The sequence below is a fragment of the Octopus bimaculoides genome, chromosome 3, assembly GCF_046866305.1.
Source record: "Octopus bimaculoides isolate indiv1 chromosome 3, ASM4686630v1, whole genome shotgun sequence".
Taxonomy (NCBI): Eukaryota; Metazoa; Mollusca; class Cephalopoda; order Octopoda; family Octopodidae; genus Octopus; species Octopus bimaculoides.
Genome location: NC_142930.1, coordinates 20,842,074 through 20,865,933, shown reverse-complemented (window position 1 = coordinate 20,865,933; position 23,860 = coordinate 20,842,074). Strand labels below are relative to the sequence as shown.

At 34.7% G+C, this 23,860-nt stretch overlaps 1 protein-coding gene and 1 long non-coding RNA gene across 3 annotated transcripts in view; one reads left to right on the top strand and one right to left on the bottom strand.

Moving 5' to 3' along the window:
• Positions 1-19,878, bottom strand: part of LOC106884079 (uncharacterized) — a 176,631-nt gene extending 156,753 nt beyond the window's left edge. Inside the window, exon 1 of one of the 2 annotated variants that reach the window (XM_089348668.1) lies at positions 19,803-19,878. In XM_089348668.1, the coding sequence (XP_089204794.1) occupies positions 19,803-19,804 (2 nt within the window). In that variant the 5' untranslated portion in view covers positions 19,805-19,878. The remainder of the gene's footprint in view (positions 1-19,802) is intronic. The other variant, XM_089348667.1, reaches the window with a different exon arrangement.
• On the top strand, positions 3,722-10,723 carry LOC149136467 (uncharacterized). The gene is made up of 2 exons (XR_016240978.1): positions 3,722-3,855; positions 8,484-10,723. It is a non-coding gene; the product is annotated as an uncharacterized LOC149136467 (long non-coding RNA).
• Positions 19,879-23,860: the final 3,982 nt, after the last annotated feature.

The window sequence follows — 23,860 nt, the reverse complement described above, 5'->3', positions numbered from 1 at the left end:
ATGGTTCTGAGTTCAGTCCAACATAGCCACGATTCGACCAAAGACTTGTGAGTAAATTTGGTTGACGGAAACTGAAAGAAGCCCCTCGTATATATATGTATGTACTTGTGTCTGTGTTTGTCTTCCCACCTTCGCTTGACAACCGATGTTGGTGTCTTTACGTCCCCATCACTTAGAAGTTCGGCAAAAAAATCCGATAAAACAAGCACTAAGCTAACAAAGAATAAGTCCTGGGGTTGATTTACTGTTCTATATTTAAGAGATGAGGAATTATGTAGATTATTTACATTTGACGGGTATTTGTCCTCATCTTGTTTGTTGTTGACACAACGTTTCGGCTGATATACCCTCAGTCTGAGCAAGTACTCCACCTTAAATTTTTCTGTCATTTCTTTCTCCATCAATTTATCCATTTCCAAAATCCCCAAGTACTTATAGCTCGTCTCTTCTATCTGCCTTATAACCTTCCCCGACGGTATCGTTAGCCCGTCCATACATTTGATTTTGCCTCTCTTTAAGACTAACACACCACACTTTTTCAGTGCGAAAGCCATTCTGATATCAGCACTGAAGGTATACACTGTATCAACGAGGGAACTGACTTCGGCTTCATTTTACCATAAAGTTTAAGGTCATCCATGAATAACAAATGGTTGACTTTTTGTTGGCGGCTTTTGAATACATACCTAGCTTTTGCTTTCCTCAGAATCAGTGTTAATGGTATCAAGCACAGTACAAAGATCAGTGGAAACAGGCAGTCCCCTTGGAAGATGCCCCTCCTAATTTCTACTGTCCCTAAACGTCTTCTGTATGCTGCCAGGTCCGTCCTCCAATTCGCCATACAATCGCTTAACATTCGATGCAATACCAAATAGGTTCATACACTCCATAATTCAAGAATACGGGATCATCATCATCATTTATTATTATTATTATTATTATTATTATTATTATTATTATTATTATTATTATTCAGGTCACAGCCTGGAATCGAACTCGGTGTCTTGGTGTTAGTGGCCGGCGCTCTTAACCACTACGCCATATGCTCGTGGGCAATTGTGGAGTGAATATCCGTCAAATGTAAATAATATAAATAATGTAAATAATGTACTGGGGTCGATTTGTTCGACTAAAGATGGTGCTCCAGCATGGCCGCTGTCAAATGACTGAAAACAAGTAAAAGAATATATATATATATATATATATATATATATATATAATAAAAATAATATAGAATTAATCAAAAGATTAAATGTAGTACTTAAAATGTTTGTGGCACCAGAATTTGGTAGGGTGAAAACCAAAAGAAAACAAAAAAAAATCAAGAGAATTGGTGATTAAGAGCCCAGTCAAGATGGTATTTTCTTCATCTCCTACTCTTGTATTTGCACACATTTACAAAATGACTTTCTGAAATGAAATTCCATTATGCAGCTGAGGAGTACATTTTCATTGTATATCTTATGTGGTGCTCTCACTACATAAATAAATGAAATTTGTACGAAACGTACATACTGCTATAACCTAATACATTTTTGTTGCTTTTTTTCATATATATATATATATATATATATATATATATAGATAGATAGATAGATAGATAGATATTATCTCGTGTTGCCTTTTAATATTCAGTGCATAATGCATGTGTGAGTGAGTATATATATATATATATATATATATATATATATATATATATATATATATATATATATATATATCCATATGTATATGTGCGTGTGTGTGTGTGTGTGTGTGTGTGTGTGTGTGTGTGTGTGTGTGTGTGCACCCGCACGCGTGTGTATGCGTATATAGTTATCAAGCAGTTTCTCAAGCTTTGAATGACGCACAAAATAATATTTTGCACTAATACTGCTTTTGTCACTTGTAATGAGAATATATATAATAGCTAACTGAATTTAGTTGCCATACTCCTTTGCAAAATGTAAAAATTCAATGTAACTCTTTCCTGCTTTTTCTTTTGAGCTTAAATTCGTATTTATTATTCACATCTTAATTCCAACCATGTGGATCTCTTGAAATGAAATCTAAATCTGAAAACATGGTCTTTAAAAAAAAATGCTTTAATTAAATCATCCAAGAATTTTCAAAGATTAATTTTAACTATGTATAAGCTGAATGAAAAATGAAACAAAGAAGCAATGCTTGAAGCATAATTTAGAAATACACAGAGATATTTACCACAAATTGTATGTTTAAACTGTCTTTATATCATTAGTTTTATTCATGTAGGTACAAGATCGTAGACTAAGTTTAAAAGTGAAACCGGATGAGGCCATATTTACGATTTATTAAAAGGTTTTAACTACAAAATGAAATGAAATAATATCAATGTATAAACCATTTCTTTTATATCAACAAATGTTTGAGATAACGTGACCTACGTGTTCTTTTTGTTTTTTTTCGTCATCCCCCAAAAGATCAAAGCTCTTTTGCCTTCCTTTGATACCCGTTTGATCTTCGTGATAAGGAGAAAAAAGAAAGAAAAAAGAAAAACAAAAACCTTATTCCTGATTTGATTTTGCACATATACAAGAGGAGTAGACAAATGACATTATCTAATCCCTAAAAACCCATTATCTCTCACTGTTGTTGTTTTCCAGTGTCTGTTGTCATTTTATTTAAGTTAGTTTTGTGTAACAAAGAGAATTTAACAGCCGATAATTTTCTTCTTCCTCACATTCTGTTCAGTCCCGCACAATACAAATATAGCATTTATATTCCGCCGATATAAAACTGAGTAGGAAAACAAATGACCAAAAACTTTTTCTAAATATATAAACACTGAAATAATATTTTTTTGTTTTGATGAAATATATTTTCATGTACAGATTACATAGAAGTGTATTAATTACCCTTGCAGATTACAAAAGCAAAGATATAATCGTTTTGGGTTTTAGCCGTCTCACGAAATAAACTTGACAAATGACTATCTAGTTTTATATGCATTAATATTGTTGTGAGCGTCGTGGAATGAATTTACTTATGTCCTCATAAACCGACAACACGTACAGATTTCAGTTTTTCAGTTGACGCCATTTTATTTCCATTACGTTACTAATGCTACAAAGAAAAAGGCATGACGATCACAACCTTTCATTCCATTCATTCAAACTAGAACGTGTTTCTATCTAGTAAAAAAAAAAAGAAGAAAGGAAAATGCACTCTTGTAATGTTTTCTGTGACACGTTAATTTATGTTGCTATTGTTAAAACCCAAATCAGTTCTGGCGAAGCATAACTTAAGATCAAAGGTAGGCCAACAATCACCGTTCTTTCCATTCAGACGAAGTCTATGGAACATGAAGTGATCGCTAGTTTCTTTATATTGATTCATCATCCAAAAGAGAAAAGTTCTTTTGTATCATGAACCAACTTAATTTTTCTTTCAAACGGTTTTTAAGTCAAATTAAATTTCACGTACGGTAACAATTATATTTATCTTCATATAAACGATGTTACGAAAGCTCAACATATCCATATCAAAATAGAAATGCGGCAGAAATGATGGGAAATGAGGAGAAACGATATTAGAAATATAAATCAAAAACTAAAATAAGGAAAACCTGTGGTTTCCAGCAAAATAAATCAGAATCCATGATCAATTGAAGATTTGACTCGACAAATTTTCACTTGATAAATTTTATTTATGCAAATAAAAATTATTTACGTGTCATCTTTTGTTTAATAGCTCTTCAGTTTTACTATTTTAATACAAGCTGATAGCCCAACAGGTTTCCACAGGACCAAGACAAAAAGTTTGCTTGAAGAATGATTCTTAAGCTACAATTTGATTGTAAGCAGTCTTTGGCTGTTGAATTGTAATGGGACTTGGGTATGTGGTAAAACATTTCTACTTTTACAATAGATATCGGTATGATCTTTATTAAGTATACATCATTATTTTGAATGAATTTCGTCGGTTAAAGACACACAAATACAGTGATAGTATGATTCAATGCCAACATATTAACAAAGAAATATCTTTCATAACAAAATGCCAACCACCTCTAACAATACTCTAATTTTTGTTGGCACCACCACGACGATTACTGGTGGTTAGATGGATGACTGATATAAGCCAACACTACTATTAGCTGGATAAAAAACTACTATAAGCAACTGGGAAACCTAGCTGCTACAACTGCTGTCCCTCTTCCCATCACCAAAATACCTATAAGCTTTCAATTTTATTAACCGGTCACCGCTGTCAACAATCAGAAGGAAACGAAATACAGCACTATGTGATCTCTATAATAAGAAACATTTGAACCACCAGATGTGATATTATGAAAGATTAATTTACTTTATTTCAATTTATTTTCCTTTTTATTCCAGCATGACTAGGTCGTTCACTTAAAGATGGTTAGTGAAAATTATAAATTTTGTCTTTCTGCCTTCTATTACAATTTTTTCTCTGCATTTTTTTTTCTTTTTAGTTTTAGTTTTCCAACTGACTTGATACGTTTGCACGTATTTGTCTACAGCGAGAAATTTTCTCCATAACAAAATACAGTGATGGTTTTCTTACGGGATCGAATGTGCTTGAAACATATTTGAACTGGTAACAAATTTACATTTATACATATCAGTGCTTAGTACATCGATTTCGTATTCTATTACGGCCAGTCCGCCGATTAGCGCAACCAGTTACAGTACACCTCCCTATTCCAGTATCTAATGCTGGGAGGGGATTACTCCAAAATGCATGGTACCACCAGTCTGGTTATAGAACGCTTAAGACTGATTTATTGTGTTCACACCTATTTGCCTACAGCGAGAAAGTTCCTCTATAACAAAGTATAGTGAACGGCTTTCTTAGGGGTTCGAATATGTCTCAAGCATATTTGGACTAGCGACAAGTTTATATTTATACACATCACTGCTTAGAGCTTCAATTTCGTGTATATATAAATGTGTGTGTGAGTGTGACGTATCTATATGCGACAGTGCATGTAAGTGTGTGGCTTTCAAAGGTCGGTTACCTCTTATTGCTCTCGATGTTGGAAATGCAGTAGATGACTGATTGACATGTAGGAAATCTATAATGAAATATATATATACAAAAAAAGAAAAAGAAAAATGCTTTCCGACGCTTTAATGTTTTTCATGCAGAAGTATAGTATTCCATAGGTTTGAAGGACAAAACTAATTTGAAGAGAGGATTCGAACTAAGAACACAAAATGGCAAAAACTAAATACGGCCAAGTATTTATTCTGCAGCCCAAAGATTTGTGCCAATATTCTGCTCTTGAATGAGTAATTAAATGCAAAAGCAGAAATAAAGGTGCAAAGAAGAAATAAAGAGAACAGAGAATGAGTAGCAGCTGGCGTCTCTGAGATAAAATCAAAAGATTTAATATTTATCTATCGTCAAAGGTACGACTCGCATGTGAGATTATCGAAAAATGTGAAACGTGCTGTGATTTAGGAGTTAGATATCTGATCGGCAAACAAGCACTCGTATTTAAGTCAATTGAAGAAAAATATAAATAATTCAAAGATTTTCTGATATCGTTTACATATCTGGTAGTTGTTTGAAGGCGTCGCTTGTGGACTGTTTATGACTATGACAATGATGTGAATTCTCTCTCTCTCTCTTTCTCTTTCATTCTCTCTCATACTTTTTATGTGCTTGTAAATATTTATACACACACACACACACACACACACACACACACACACACACACACACACACACACACACACACACACACACACACATTAACGTTTAATACCACTTCATTCAACGCAATACTAAAATTAACATAAAACTCTAACCAGTTCAATCTGAAAGGATATTACAGTGAAGTCCCTAAAGAAACGACACCGGTATCATAACAAAGTTGCAAATGCAACAATTACTAACCGATGTAATAGAGACATATGTATGTCAGTAATAAGCTGTATTTAAATCAAAATGTAAATTAAAATACACAAGATGCTATTTCATCATACTCCATATTATTATTTATATTAAAATCTCCAGGAAACCTATTTGATTTAAAGGTTATCTATTTGGAATAAACTAACTGAACCGTTGGGATTAACAAATTTTTTAAAACGGTAAACGTTTGGAGAAATCCCTTATTACTTACCAATATAAAAATTTACCGTCCTCCAACGAGCTATCAAAACGATTTACCAGAATGTGGGGAAGATAAGCGTTGAAGCATCCTTAAAGGACATCCCACTCCCACCTACCAAGAACATATAAAGGACCTAATATCTAAAATAAATTCTTACATACACTGTATGCGACAGAAGGCTTACTTTCAAGAAGAAAAAAAGAGGAATCTCACGATAAAACCATAATGGATGATAAATTACAGCTTATTTTTAAAATTAGAAAATATCCTTTACTAAACCAACATCTAGCATTTTTGGATGATGAACTATGGAGAATTGTTTAAAATGTTAAATTTCGTAAGTTCCCTCTTAGGAAGTACACATATCTTCAGAAACTTCATACTTTAAAAAGATTTGGAAAGATGAAATTCTTGTTCATGCAGATAAAACGGGTAACTTATACCATTTAAACTACTCTATGTATCAATCAGAGGCGCAATGGCCCAGTGGTTAGGGCAGCGGACTCGCGGTCATAGGATCGCGGTTTCGATTCCCAGACCGGGCGTTGTGAGTGTTTATTGAGCGAAAACACCTAAAAGCTCCACGAGGCTCCGGCAGGGGATGGTGGCGAACCCTGCTGTACTCTTTCACCACAACTTTCTCTCACTCTTACTTCCTGTTTCTGTTGTGCCTGTAATTCAAAGGTTCGGCCTTGTCACACTGTGTCGCGCTGAATATCTCCGATAACTACGTTAAGGGTACACGTGTCTGTGGAATGCTCAGCCACTTGCACGTTAATTTCACGAGCAGGCTGTTCCGTTGATCGGATCACCTGGAACCTTTGACGTCGTAAGCGACGGAGTGCCAACAACAATGTATCAATCACTTCTAAAGAACGAAATTATAAAAAAACTTTAAAGTCACCAATTCCATAAACCTGAAACAACTAAACCTTCAAGCAAAAGAAATTATGCAAAGATATAATTTAGAAGATAATTCAGAACGTCATAAACTTAAATACCAAGAATGAACCTTAAGGACCACAAACCTAACTTTGATACTAAACTATCTGTAAGACATATCTCCCTCTAAATCAGACCTAGGTAAAATTAGTAAGTACATAAATAAATATATACCAAACCTTAGGAGCATAATGAAGCTCTATCTTTAGTCCATTTCTTATGAAGTCATTAACTGGCTCATTGAAATTCAAAATAAAAAAGGCTAAATTCATATAGATAGACATATCTAATTATTTTGATTCCATTAACTCTATTCTACCTAATAGAGACTTAATATTTGCAAAGAAAAATTCAGAAATAACTAGGGAGGAAATACATGTTATTTTAGCGACTAGAAAATCTATTGTAAAATTTGAGAACAAATATTGGATAAGAGCGGATAGACCGGATATGTTTCACATAACCAGGGGTTCTATATATTCGGTGCAAGTTACAGATTTAATAGGGATTTATATTTAATTTTGTCTAAATAGGGGATTCCCAGAAATATCAGGAGGTCCATATGACGATGATGCACTTTTTACAATAGTAAATACTCCTAGTAGAATAATTGAAAAATGTAGAAAGAAATTTTTAAATTTTTTTAAAAACATAGGATTATCACAAATCTAATGAAAGCATAAAATATGTAAACATTAGTAGTAATCCTCCCAAATCAGTAACAAAGACACTCATGACAAACGTTTCCATAGGAATATCTAAGGAAGATATTTTCAAACTCAACAAAAAATATATTAACTTAGCGCTTAAAAAAGCGGGATATAAGGACAAAATAGAGTTTAATAAAATGAATAATGAACATGATGCAAATAATGACATCAAGTGACATGGTTATTACTAAAACCATATGTAACGCCATTGTTTAAATATAAACAAATTTCTGACGTCAAATTCATTCTTAGTTTCTAACACAATATTGGTGAACCATTCAAAACAAAGCTTCTATTATAAGAAAACTTGACAGAACAGACATAGTTCTATGGTGCAGCGAAAAAGAAATATTATGTGTTCTTTCAACTGAAGGGTGTTAAGTTGACGATATCAACATCTGTACATTTTTCAGTTAGGCATATATTTTGTTAAGCTTGATTTATCGTATAGCTAATTGATTCAACTCGTTTTAAAGCGATATGAATGAACTTACATACACATATCAATGAATCTGTGTGCATGCATATGTATGTGTTTGTGTATTGCGCCAGTATGTTTAGCACCAGTCAATTTCCATTTACAAAGCATTGATCCAACCCGAAAATACGAGGGTTGGCTGAAAGTTCATAGGCTGACTAAGAAGGAGTGATACTAGAGCAGTGAAATATTGCATACATTAATATCAACACTTCCCATTAATAATTACTTTGTTTCATTCCAGGAAAACACAGACCAGAGTGTTCAAAGAATAATTCAACAGTATCTAGTAGCGAATTCTGGGAACCGCTATCGCAGCGATGATAACGTCATACCTTCCGTTGATGACTTTTTTGACCAATAGGAAGAAAGCTTCTTCACCAATGGGATTCAAGCACAGCAACACCGATGGAAGAACTGTGTGGACCACAAGAAGGACTATGTTGAAGGATCACCCTCATTTAGTTAAATTTCATGAGAGTATCTTGTTCAGAGTATGAACCTTTCAGCTAACTCTCGTACAGCAGAAAGCATTTGCCAAGTATCTCGATCTAAATCATGTATAGGGCGCCTATTTACAACCAGACAGGCTGAAATATGAACGCTGTTGAAACCTTAGTCTCAAAAGTTTTAAACATTCTACTTTTCTTCACACACACACACACAAAAACACATGCACTCACGCGCTTGCACACACAAATGCACACACACGCACGTATATATTCAAGTATATCTAAATCTATACAAATATTTATACACTTCCCTCAAACACAGTGTATATGTTGTATATCTACATGTGTGAATTTGTGAATATATGGGTTTATTTATGTCTTGTGTCTAGTTGTGTGTGTTTTTGTACAAATTATTTTCATCTATGATCACACAAGCATTAAGTGATAATTACTGCTTGTCTGTTTCTTGGCTTAACTTCTTTAAGTATAATCCAACGTCGCCTGTTTCGCTTCTGTTAAATCATACAGGATCAGCCAGACAAAAATGCACTTTACAATATCTAACGTTTTCTCTGGAAATAGATTTACAAGCACCATATTATGGCTGACAAGAACAATTATAAATGATTGTTCGTTTAAATACATGAATGGAACATGAATTTTTGTCTCTAGACGATTAGTAGGTGCTGATTTCTTATCAGCTAAAGTTGATCCCTGCCTAAACTTTAAAACACACATGAGTCGCTGCTACACCATTGACAGTTCTGCTGATGGTAATGAAAATTGAGCACGCTTAATGAGTTAGAGAGACGGGAATAATTGACTTTCCATATCTCGCTGGCAATTGCAGGCTTTCCGGAATTAAGGAACATACGTAATGCAATACATATGTATACATACACATATATGTACATAGACATATATCTATATATGTATATATGTGCATACATGTATACCTCTGTATTTAAGTGTATAGATATACATACATTGGGTCATCCCATAAATAATGCGGTTTTTTATAATTTTATTTTTCAAAATTAAGATAAACAAAGTTCTTTTTAATCTAAAAATGCTCTCCTTCATTTTCTACAATGCTCTTCCATCTTTCTGGTACACTTGCAAGGCCCCTCTTCCAAAATTCATTTGTCCGTGACGAAAAATACTTCTCCAGTACTGTTCTGACCGCATCTACAGAATTCATATTTTTTCCGTCAAAATGATTTTGAAGACTGTGGAATAAAGGATTATCAGATGGGACATGGTCCTGTGAATATGGTTGGTGGGGTACCTTTTCCTATTGAAACTGCTCCAGCCTTTGGAATGTGATCCTCGCTGTATGTGGCCGAGCATTGTACTGATGGAAGAACACCTTTCATCTTCAAACCAAAGATGGTCGATTTTCTTCTCGCGTTCACTTAAGCCGCTCAAACTGCTCACAGCAGATCTCCTTTGTTATCGCTTGGTTTGGATTTGAAAGTTCAAAGTGGACTAAACTTTTCATATCCCACCAAAGAGCTAACAATACCTTACGTGGGTAAAGACCTTATTTAGCCTGGGGTGCCGGTGTTTCTCCTTTCCCTACCCAATGTCTTCTGTGCTTGACATTTCTATAGGGATCGCATTTCTCATCACCAGTCACTATTCTGTCCAAAATAGTTTCATTCGTAAGACATGACCGCATAAAAGAGCAGACATTCACTCTCGGAAGGTTTGTGAGGAACCCATTGACACAATTTGCTAACTTTTCCGATGACACGCAAGTATCTCCGATTGGTTGAATGACCAAATCCAAGTTTCTCTGCTAGTTCCTCAACAGTTACAATGGGATTTTGTTCCGCCAGGGTTTGCAGGACGTCCTCGTTTAATATTATGTGGTTATTTGATTCAGGGGTTGGGGGTTCAGTACTTCATTTTACTAAATGTAAAATTACTTCGGTGCCTACATTTCCCTTTTCGTTCATGATGTGTGTTTAGTAATTCGTCTCTAGACTGTGGTAGTTTCATAAATTCAGTTCTTTTTTTTTTCTTTTACTTGTTTCAGTCATTTGACTGCGGCCATGCTGGAGCACCGCCTTTTAGTCGAGCAAATCGACCCCAGGACTTATTCTTTGTAAGCCTAGTACTTATTCTATCGGTCTCTTTTTGCCGAACCGCTAAGTTACGGGGACGTAAACACACCAGCATCGGTTGTCAAGCGATGTTGGGGGAGGGGACAAACACAGAACACAAACATATACACACATACATACATACATACATACATACATACATATACACACACATGACGGGCTTCTTTCAGTTTCCGTCTACCAAATCCACTCAAGGCTTTGGTCGGCCCGAGGCAATAGTAGAAGACACTTGCCCAAGGTGCCACGCAGTGGGACTGAACCCGGAACCATGCGGTTGGTAAGCAAGCGACTATGCATAATAAACACATTTTATTCCCAATATAGGTGTGGGCTCTACCTATAATACTCCAATTGAGAGTGTAATCACTTCTTCTAGATTTTAATTCCTATATATATTTACTTAAGCCTGTAGACTTACTTAAATTGGGATTTTTAAAGGTCTGGTAGTGTTGGGATATTCTTTCTTAAATTTCATTAGCTGTTGATCCAATTAGCTGTTGGAATAATTGTAAAATGACGATTGCATATACGCATTTATATATGTTTATATATATAGGGATACAGTTGTGCATATGTATATATATTGTAATCTTCCAATACTGAAACACGCGTAGTTCCTTCATATTTAATAAATATAAGTATTAACTAAAGTAGGATATAATTAATGAAGTATATTATATACCCTGCTGGTAATTTTGGTTATATCCTTTAAGTATTATTTCGTGATGTGCAAACTGATACCATGAGTTTACTGTCAGATATAATCATTAGATTATTTTTTTATTGTCTGAAACAGAATACCCGCATATCGATTAATCCCCCAAAATTGAATTATATATATATGCATACTCATACCCCACACACCACACACACATCCATATGCTCATATAAATATATACATACATCCATACATACATATAATCATGTACGTATATGTGTGAATGTGTGTGTGTGCATCTATGAATATATATATTACTACAACTACTTTATCATTTCATTATCTTAGATAGTGGTGTGAGGTTAAGAAACTCGCTCCACGGTCACATTGTTTCGGATTCGCTTCCACTGCATTGCACTTTGGACAAATGTTTTCTCGTATAGCACCAGCGCTACCAAAGTCATGTGAGTGAATTTGGTAGCCGGAAACAGTTTTTAACCGCATTAAGCATGTGTGTGTGTGTATGTGTGTCAGTGTATGTCCGTGTTTGAGATTGTCTCTCTCCGCTTCATAATTGAGTTTCAGTTGATTACGTAAAAAAATCTTTCACGCTATGCTGGTATGTCAAAATAGCTGCAGGTCAATTGCGAAATCATGTAAATGAATACACACACACATACACACACGCACATACATCTATACATGTGTTTGTGTGTGCGCGTGCGTGTGTGTGTATGTGTGTGCGTGTGTGTGTGTGTGTGTGTGTGTGTGTGTGTGTGTGTATTGTGCGCGCGCTCGCGCTCCACATGGTTCTCATATTTGGATTTGTAGCTTTCACATCAGATCCGATAAATGCTTATTTCGTCGTTTTTGACGTTTGTGTTTACGTGTGTGTACGCGTATGTGTGTGTATGCGTGTGTGTATGTGTGTGTGTGTGTATGTGTGTGTGTGTGTGTGTGTGAATGTATGGAATAGGGGTAACGTCATATATCAGCCTACTTATACCTGTATCTTCTATGGCTCCAACACACATTTTCCCTCACTCCTACGTGCAAGTATTCTATCTCAGCAGTGGTCTCTTATTTTTCTTTTACTCTACGTGTAATTATTTCTTTAAAACTCTTTTGTAATACCTATGTGTGTCTTTGCGAATGGCTGTGTGTGCTCGTACTCGTCTCTATATGAGTGTGCAAGAAGGTATTCGTGAAGCTTAGTGATTAATATTTCCTTGCAATTAATACTGTTGAGTTTATATGGGCCTTCACTTAATGCATTCAATCTTAAAGGTATATGGGTAAAGAAGCAATAAGAAGGACAAAGGTGATAGCGATAAAATGAAAGGATGGAAATACAGAAATACAGAAAGAGAAAAATGCATTGAATATAGACCACTGCCGAGAAATATTTTCTCAAAGAATTCTCACTAAATGAATGGTGTATTAAACAAATAAATAATGGAGTTAAATGTAAAACCCATTTATGCTGTAAAGTAGTGGAAAATTAGTATGTTGGAGGTAGTTAATACAGCAGTCAATGAAAGTACCTAACACAGTTAATGGCAGATTTTAAAGCAGATCTGTGAGGTGTGTACTGGAAGTGTCAAAGACTTTGTTTAACACAACCATGCATTTTATAGCAAACGCGGCATGCAAACACTGGAGACAATGTTACGACTTTTCGGTTTGTCACACAAACGCAGGCACACACACACACACACACACACACACACACACACACACACACACACACACACACACACACACACACACACACACACACACACACATTTAAAACCACGTAAAAACCCACACGAACATTAAGTTCTACAAGGAAAATGTTAAAGGTAGCTTCGAAGTTGGATCACACTCAAGCTTTTCCTTGTAGAAATTAAATATGCATTCTATGAGAAAGCATTTATTCTCTAGTGCAACGTTAAGATGTTTTTATATATAATTTTGCATAAAAACGTGCACTAATATATATATATATATATATAAATGTGTGTGTGAGTGTGTACCAATTCTCAACCAGTTTTTTCTTCAGGTATACCGAATTTAGATCACAGTATCCTTTACCTTCGTCGATCATTGTTGATGTCAAAAAAAAAATTTGTTAGAGAATTGATGAGCTGAGAACGTGACTTAGTTTCGATGACTACTTGACTCCTTTTTGTAAATGTTTTTGTCGGTCAGTCAGAGAAGGAAGTGTTGCATCCATTGCCCTATTCAGGGTTTCCAAAACGGTTGGAAAGAACTTATCTTCGTATCGAAGTTCTAACCTTCGCTAAAAGTTCTTAAGGATTAATACCTTTTAAGGATTGTGCACCCCTAAGGAAGAGAAACAGTCTTGTCAACTGTCTTCGCATAGTCTATAAAATGTTGCCCACGGGGCTATAGCAGTAAACACTAACCCAAAATGCGACGTAGTGGGATCGAACCCAAAATGACGTATTTGCAAAGGAAGCATCTTAAGAACACAGCCACAACTAAAGAAACGAGTTATTGTAAGTGGTATGGTTAATCTTGTAGAATGGTATCCTCAGTTCAGTTTCAGTTTTAAGTTGGAGCCAATGTACGTGAATGCCGAAGCTGCTCTGTCATCTGCAGAAACACCCTAATGTGTTCTCATTTAATTATGTTCGCTCAGGGAGTCCGTATATTTGTTGTTATTGTTTTTGTTGTATTGAAGTTTCTTGTTTAGCTCCAAGAAAGGTATGAAAGAGCAGACCCATGATCGTAAGCATTTTAATTGTGACCGTTTTGTTCAATCTATCCTTCACTTTTTAAGAGCGTAATGGGGGAGCAAGACGTGATTTGAAAAGGATTTGGTTGTTATTTCTTGTAAATTGATTGGCAGCGTAAGGACTTCCCCGTTTGCTCCTTGCAGTCATTTGACTGCACACATGCTGGAGCACCACCTTAAAGTTTTTTTTAGTCGAAAAAATCGACATCAAACCTTATTCTATGTAAACCTAGTACTTATTCTATGGGTCACTTATGCCGAACCACTAAGTTGTGGGGACGTAAACATACCAACATCGATTGTCAAGCAATGGTAGGAGGACAAACACAGACACAAAGACACACGCATAAATATATACTTATACGTATGTACGACAGGCTTCTTTGAGCTTCCGTCTACTAAATCTACCCACAAGGCTTTGATCAGCCGACGCTATAGTAGAAGACACCTGCCCAAGGTTTCACGGAGTGGGACTGAACCCGAAACCATGTGGCTGGGAAGCAAACATCTTACCACATAGCCACGTATATATAGATAATTTTGCGGCTGAGGATAGCTTTACATTGTAGATTATGCACATATTATATTATGTTATATTATATTATACACATGTAGAGCTTGAAACACGTGTACCGCGGAATCCTTTGTAGTTTTGTTGTTATTCTTTTCTTTTGGATTTACAATTTATATATATATATATATATATATATATATATATATATATGTATATATGTTTGTACATATATATATATATATATATATATATATATATATATATATATATATATATATATATATATGTATATGTATATATATATATATATATATATATATATATATATATATATATGTATATGTATATGTATATATATATATATATATATATATATATATATATATATATATGTATATATACATATACATATATATATATATATATATATATATATATGTATATGTATATATATATATATATATATATATATATATATATATATATATATATACATATACATATATATATATATATATATATATATATATGGTGCTCCAGCATGACCGCAGCTGCATGGCTGAAACAAGTAAAAGAGTAAATGTGTGTGTGTGTGCGTATATGCGTGTGAGTCTGTATGGCCAGAAAGAAAGAGAAGTGAGAAATATCAAGCGACAAAAAGATAGAAAGACAGACTGGTCGATAGCTTCACTGAATTAAAGAACGAAAAAAGAGTAAATTCAAAGAAAGAAAGTGAAACAAACTTAAAGAAAATAAAGAGGTATTAATCAAAAGCCTGCGAAGGCAAAGTAATTATTTCGCACCGAAAGCTACCAATATTCTGACTGTCCTTAAGGCACGAAGTAAACTAATAACAAAAAGCAGTTGTAAAGCTGAGTCGTTGGTTTTCTTGGCGGGAAGTCTTTAGTTGGAAGTTACAAATCAAACAGAATCAACGACAGTGTAACAGCATTAAACGTAATATGACGTCCGATGCAGGTTTTGATATTAGAAAATATACGATCTCTATATAAAAACGAAAACGCCTGCGATTGCAGTCGTTTTCGAAAGTTCCAAATGCATGCGTACATCGTGCGCATGTCTGTTAGTGTGTGTGTGTGTGTGTGTGTGTGTGTGTGTGTGTGTGTACTCGTGTATGCGTGTGTGCCGGGGCGCGAGCGCGCTGAATTGTGTGTGTTTGTGTGCTGCGTCTGTAAGTGCACAAAGAGGTACGGTGAGTACAAGCGTGAGTGAGTTTAGGTTTGCATTTATCAAACACCTATCTATCATATATACCTATGCATACATGCAGCTCATATATGCGCACGCACGTGTCTGTGTGTGTGTGTATACGCACACGCGCGTGAATATAAGTATTATTGGTCTGTAAGGTTACATAAGCGATTTGATTCAAGGCCCAAGAGATCAATAGGTACAATTTGGTAAGCGCAATAAACGAAAATTTTCGGTTGTTGAATCACTTATGCAGCTAAACAAAAAAATATAATCTGTATAAACTCTTAGGCATGTAGTTCTATTCCTATAATACTGACTTGCCTCTCTCTCTATTTCTTTCTCCACCCTGTATATATATATATGTATATATATATATATATATATATATATATATATATATATATATATATATATATATATTGTCTATTACTCTCTTTTGCTTGTTTCAGTCATTTGACTGCGGCCATGCTGAAGCACCGCTTTTAGTCGAGTAAATCGACCCCAGAGCTTATTCTTTGTAAGCCTAGTACATATTCTATCGGTTTCTTTTGCCGAACCGCTAAGTTACGGGGACCTAAACACACCACCATCGGTTGTCAAGCGATGTTGCGGGGACAAACACAGACACACACACACACACACATATATATATATATATATATACGACGGGCTTCTTTCAGTTTCCGTCTACCAAATCCACTCACAAAGCTTTGGTCGACCCGAGGCTATAGTAGAAGACACTTGCCCAAGGTGCCACGCAGTGGGACTGAACCCGGAACCATGTTGTTGGTAAGTAAGCTACTTACCACACAGCCACTCCTGCGCCTGAAACGCCGGTGTTAAAACGGGGGTAGCTGATGAAGGAAAATGTTCTCTATGTGGCTTGTGTGTTTTCTGTACTCTGGTTATTATTATTTTCTTGTCTACGTTTTATTTGCAATGTCCTGTACCCAGATATGCACCTATATATACAGGTAGACGTAGGTATGCACATACCTGTACGTATATATGCATATACTCATTTATTATATATATATATATATATATATATATATATATATATATATATATATATATATATATATAATTCTTTGCTAATAAAAGTAGTGAGATTGATGAATCCCTAGTAAAGAATTAATCAAAATTCACCCCGTCAAAAGGAAAGAATAACTATCTTGATCAATACATTGATATCCTGTCTAACTTTCCTCTTAGACACAATACTAATGTTTGGGCAAATATTAACAAATCAGAGTGTGTGTGTGTGTGTGTGTGTGTGTGTGTGTGTGTGTGTGTGTGTGTGTGTGTGTTCTTCTTCTAAGGAAGTAGCCGGTTTTTAAAGAAGGTACAAAGTCCCATCGTTAGAATGTAGATAACAAAAACAATGATACTTTTAAAACATAAGAAAATTGTACATATTTTTACTGTTCCACTTACAGATTGTATGTGTAATGTGCGAGTTAGTGGGATGATTTCTTCTCCTGAAAATCCAAGCTATTCCAAACTCTCAGTTAGGCATTTTATCACAAAATAATGTGCTGCAATTATTATTGGTATAAATGTAAATTTGTAATCCGGATATAAAAGCTAGAGGTTTCGTAGTAGTTGTTCATAGATATTCTCTTTCTCTTTGATTTTCAAAGAGATATTCGCATCAACAGGACAGCTGATCTCTGTGACAGTACATCTTTCAGGTCATTTTTCCTTAAATTATGCAAATTACTTTAGCCATAACTATGTTCTACTTCTTTTTTTCTTTTTATATAAGTCTAGGACCGTTGCCTACTGGAAATAATATCAAGATGAGCTAAAGGAAATTACTGAGAGTGACCAGGATGCCCTTCCTGTCGCCAACATGTACTTGTTTCCTTGTAAAGTAATATTTTCTCTTGGCCACACATATTTTCACGGAGGATTGGAAATGGAAGACAATGCTTATATGCCAGTGACACTCGTTTGCCTTTATCACACTGTCAAAGCAAGGGGACAGTAGCACACACTCACACGATTATATATACATTTAAGAGAGGCTTATTTCAGTTTCCGTCCACCATATCCATTCACAAAGTTCTGGTCGGTTCCGGATTATAGTAGAAGACACTTGTCCCTAGCCATGCAGTGAGACTGAACCTGAAACCATAAGACATGTGAAGCAAACTTTATATGCATTTGTAAGTAGTAGGACAAAACGGCGATGGGAAATATATAAACTTTAGCCTAGTTCAAATATGCTTGTAACATATTTTAATTTCTGAAGAGAATTTCACATTGAGTATATATATGTGCATGTGTGTGTGTGTGTGTGTGTGTGTGTGTGTGTGTGTGTGTGTGTGTGTGTGTGTGTGTGTGTGTTTGTGTGTGTGTGTGTGTGTGTGTGTTGTGTGTGTGTGTGTTTGTGTGTGTGTGTGTGTGTGTGTGTGTGCAAATAAACCTTGTGTTGAAACCATGGGAAACTTTCGGCGAAACTTGACCAGATTTCCATAGTTTTTACCAGATCATTGGGAGTCCTTCTCATGGAATTGATTAGATCTCCGAACGTTCATTTATTTACAGCTCATCCACAAACACACTGTATCAACTCTACAGATATTTAGTGCGGGCGCATACACACGCACATAGTTACATGCATATTTACATAGAGACAATTATGCGAATAAACAAATAAAACAGCTTGGGTTTGATATACAAACATAAAATACATGTATACATGTAAACAGAGAGAAAGCAAAGACTGGGAATATAGATATTTATATGCTAACAGAGCATACTTAAAAAGAATACAGACAGAAGAGAAAATTAAAGGGGAGACAGTATGCTCATGCAAATCTAGCAGCTGTTTCTGGGGAGCCATCTTGTTGGCAGATGTAGTTCACCAGAATATGCAGCCAGTAATGGAAGCAAATATACATGTCATATTTTTCTCTACCCTGAAAACGGAGGCTCAATTCATCCCATGTTTATTGAACAGTTTTCAGTCTTTGCTTTCTCTCTATTTACATGGGCATATGTACAATTTTTTTTCTATATTAAACCCAAGCAGATGTACTTGCTTATCCTCGATCAACTCTTGAACTCGAAAAGGGCGAAACGGGCCTCTCCTCTCCCGATCGGAAGCGGCCGTATATCGCAGCCATTGCGATGTGACGAATGCACAGTGCCAAGTGGGCCACTTTTGCTCACCCGGATTCCTCTTATCGCCACTCTTTACCCCGTGAACTTGGTACCTCGTAAAGACGTCAGAACCTAAGCACAAATCACTTGAACATTGCTATGTGTTTTCTGCATTAAGAATCTCCGAATGCCATCTGTTGACTCTACATACATACACACACATACATACATACATACATGCACACACACACACACACACACACACACACACACACACACACACACACACACACACACACACACACACACACACACACACACACACACACACACACACACATATATATATATATCAATTAAATATAAGGATAAAATCTATTTAAGATTATATCAAGTAGCCAGCGTGTAAGACCAATTAAGGAAAAAAAAATTAATACGAAGTATATAATATTTTAAAATACATTTTTTTCATTAAGAGCTGAATCCTTTAAAAGAATTTCTTGTTTGTTCATTCCCTCGGCGCGTGTGTATATTTGATAAAGTAGTTTGACTTTAGCGTCCCTTTCCAGCGTGTGGCCATACTTATAGCAACAGCCTTTATGAAATAATTTTACATATATAAATATATATGCATAAAACAAAATAGAATGAAAAAACTACAGAAGATTTGTATTATATGGTCGAAAAATATATTAAAATCGTCATGTTAGGAAAATGATATAAAATTTTGTGTATAGTTACATTGTCTTTGGAGAAATTACCGGTTTCGCACTTTCTTTTCAAATTTCTCAAATTTCTTTATCGATATTGTGTCATCTATTCGTTATGGTGTGATGTAGAAGAGTTCGAAACAGGGGGAGGTAATCAGGAATTTTTTTTCGGTATAAGCGAGATAATAAAAAATGTTGTGACTGATTAGGTTTTCTTAATTTAACATGATTTGGTTTTGATACAATAAAATGTTAGAAACGGTTAAGTTTTGGTTTATATTTTTCAAAGAGATAAGTTTCCTTATCTAAAAATGCTAGAAATAGTTAAGTTTTGGCTTATATTTTTCACTGAAGTAGGTTTCCCTATTTAATCTAATTTGTGTTGGTGTTCCAATAGCACATTGATAAAATGGAAAGATTTTTATACATCCAGCCACGTGCTTTCACATACCAACTCTCTCACCCATATATATATATATATATATATATATATATATATATATATATATATATATATATATATATATATATATATATATATATATATATATATATATATATATATATATATATATATATATATATATATATATATATATATATACGTATATACACCGTGGTAACATCAGTCTTTTCTTCAATCATTAAGTTTTTCACATTTTTCAACATCAGAATCCATGCCTAAGTGTCCTAGCAAGAGTTGATTAAGTCCCAGCTTGTATCCCGTTAGCACTACCCCTTTCAGAGCTCGAATCTCCTAATTCACAACTACATTGGTACAATCTCTGCAGTCTCCATAGCCAACTTCATTGCCTTCCACCTAGAAGCTCCTTCGATGCCAGTCATATTGCAAGCTATGCAGAAAGACTGAACTGCGAGCCCTCTGCATTCTACCTCGATGAGATCACACTTTGCTTGTCGTACATTCTATAAACATAGCTACAAACAGCTCAGCATATATTTTCCTCTTACTCTCATATTTGCTTCTTCAATGCGGTCCTCAAAAAAAATAATAAAAGACAGAGGCTTCTGACAGAATCAATTGCTTGACGCTTTTGACATCAGCACTTTATCCGATTTTAGTGATGAGGTGGCAGGAAAATTTGTACACCCGCGCACGCACACACACACACACACACACACACACACACACACACATGTTGAGATTTTATATCAGAAACGTTTTTTTCTTTTACCACTATTATTAAAGAGAATTATTTTTTCCCCATTTACTGTGTTTCTGACCATTATTTGACAGTTGCTCGCCACAGATATATTTTATCACTTAAGTGCACGTTAAGCAAAGCAATTTTATTAGTTTGTATTAAATATATAACTGATGTCGATTTTCGTTGGAGTTAGTGTTAAAAATATGCACTCACTTTAACTTGGAATATTTCAGCTGGAAGCTGAAACTTCACAAATTGTTATGCTGAGTCACCTCCTAACGATCGAATGATTATTGTCCTTTAATCTAGCTCAAAACGATCAGTTAGGAATTAGATAAATATAGAAAAAGCCAAAGCCATTTAGTGAAAGAGCTTTACAAAGAACGGTTGGCAGTAATCTCAGCATTGTTGTTTTTGTTTATGTTCTTGGATGCTTGTGTTTCTACGTAAAATTTGAATACGAATAAATTTTACACTTAGCAAAAATCAAATGGTGGATAAATTTATTGTAATAATTTCTTATTTAGTCCAGGGCTAAAAGTATGGAGGTGTTTGTCGATTAAATTAACCCCGGTACTTGACTGGTATTTTATCGCATATAAAATTAGATTGTCCAATCTTGGATTTACTTCCTCATACAGTCATGATAGGTGTCCTTGAAATTTAGGCAGCAATTTGTACCTGTTTGAAAAATTTAAAAATATCTTTCAAGGTATTCATGGATCTGAGATGTTAGGCTGCTGCGGATGCACTCCATAATTTTTACCTACAAACTATGTGCATTCAAATGGATAGTTTCGGAGACATTTTCAAATTTTGAAAATTATGAATCACATCACCTCTGTTTATTTTTAAATGATTTAATAAAAATCAAAGCCACCTAAAAAATGTTGAGATTTATCCTTTAATCTCGGAAATGTTTACATATTGGAAATATTAATATAAATTTGTAAATTCTCGCAAGAAATTTCAGATATGTTTTTGTGTGAAGTACATCTTTTTACTTAAATGTATCTTATCTACACAATATATCACATCTCCAAATAACGGTCCTGTTGTCCGCCAATAAGATCCTTGTGATGATATTTAAGCAGTTTCTCGGTACATTTATTAAATAATAAATTTATTATTCCATTCTTCACAATCTCCCGAAGATAGGCAATGGGAGAAACTTGATGTTTCAGATTACAATGAATTACAGAAATCTACTTTCAGTATTGAGTACTCTATTTTCTCTCTCTCTCTCTCTCTCTCTCTCTCTCTCTCACACACACACACACACACACACACACACACACACATATATATGTGTGTATGTATGTATAAATACGCATGTAGATCCAAACATATTTCAATATATAAACGTACACGTATATGTACATAAAGTCTCTTTATTTCTCACTGTCTCTCCTTCCCGCTCTACCTTTTTGTGTGCGCGCCTGTATGTGTGTGTGCGTGTGCGCGCGCACGTACGCAAATACGCATGCACTGGTATATACGTTCGTGTGTGTGTATATATATATATATATATATATATATATACAGAAATATATATATACGTGCATACATACATACATATATATATATATATATATATATATATATATATATATATATATATATATATATACTAATATGTGTGTATATTCATAAACACGCATGCACATGCACACACACATACAAACATATACATGGAGGCACGCACACGTATATGTTTATTTCTATGCTCCAATACATCCATTCGCTTATACTTGCAGGCGTGCATGTTTCTATACTGATATATATCCATGTACATGTACTTACATGTACATGGATATCTTTTATAGATGTACACAGAAGCTAAAGTGTGCATGTATTCATAGCTTATACATATATATAGAGATACATGCACACTTACGTGCATTCATACGTACAGACACATATCTCCATATCTACATTTATACATACATATGAGCACCCATACATACATATCGCAATGGAAGACACGTGACAATATATTTTTTTGCCAGAGAAAAAGCAGAGGCGTGTTGAAACATAAGGAAACTGACACTTCCACTTACAGCTTAGGTTTTTACTTTTTCTTTCACTTTCGTTTTACACATTTTGAATAGCGAATTGATTTTTTTCCCTCCATTTTGTTTCTATTTTGTTTAGCTTTGTTTTCTCTTAAACGTTCCATTCTGCTTTTATTTGCCGTTTGACAGCCACTCATCCACTTGAGTTTATTGACTGGTTTGGCTTTCAACCAAAGTGTGTGCATTTAGATAAAATAGAAGACAAGCGAGCTTGATCGTGCCTGGAAAGGCGTCGTCAAAGAAAAGTGCTGGATAAACTTGATCCAACCGCTGTCATAAAAGTAGTTGGCCAACAATTCTGTCCGTCTTACATTTTCTGCAGTTAATCACCAATACGTTTTGTTCTTAGACAAATATCCGTCACCTAAGTTATATAAAAGTGAACATTCGTACGATTGCATTTATCTACATAAATGCACACGCACACATTCACACATGCATATATACACACACACACATATATACATATGTGTACATATACATTTATATGAATATATAAATACACACACACACACACACACACACACACATACATATATATATATATATATATATATATATATATATATATATATATATATATATTGGTAGGTAGCTAGATAGATCTCTGTATTTAAATGCACACTAACACTTATTAAGTGAAGGCTATTTGATCAGCACATAAATGTGTACACACATCCTATACTCATGCACATATGCACACACACGTGTGTGTGTATGTGTGTGTGTGTATGCATGCATTTATGTATGTATGATATAGAGACAGAGACATGTACTAAGAAATATATTTATTCATAAAGGAGCGTATAATATTTTGTTAAATGTTTATCTCCCTCTCATACTTA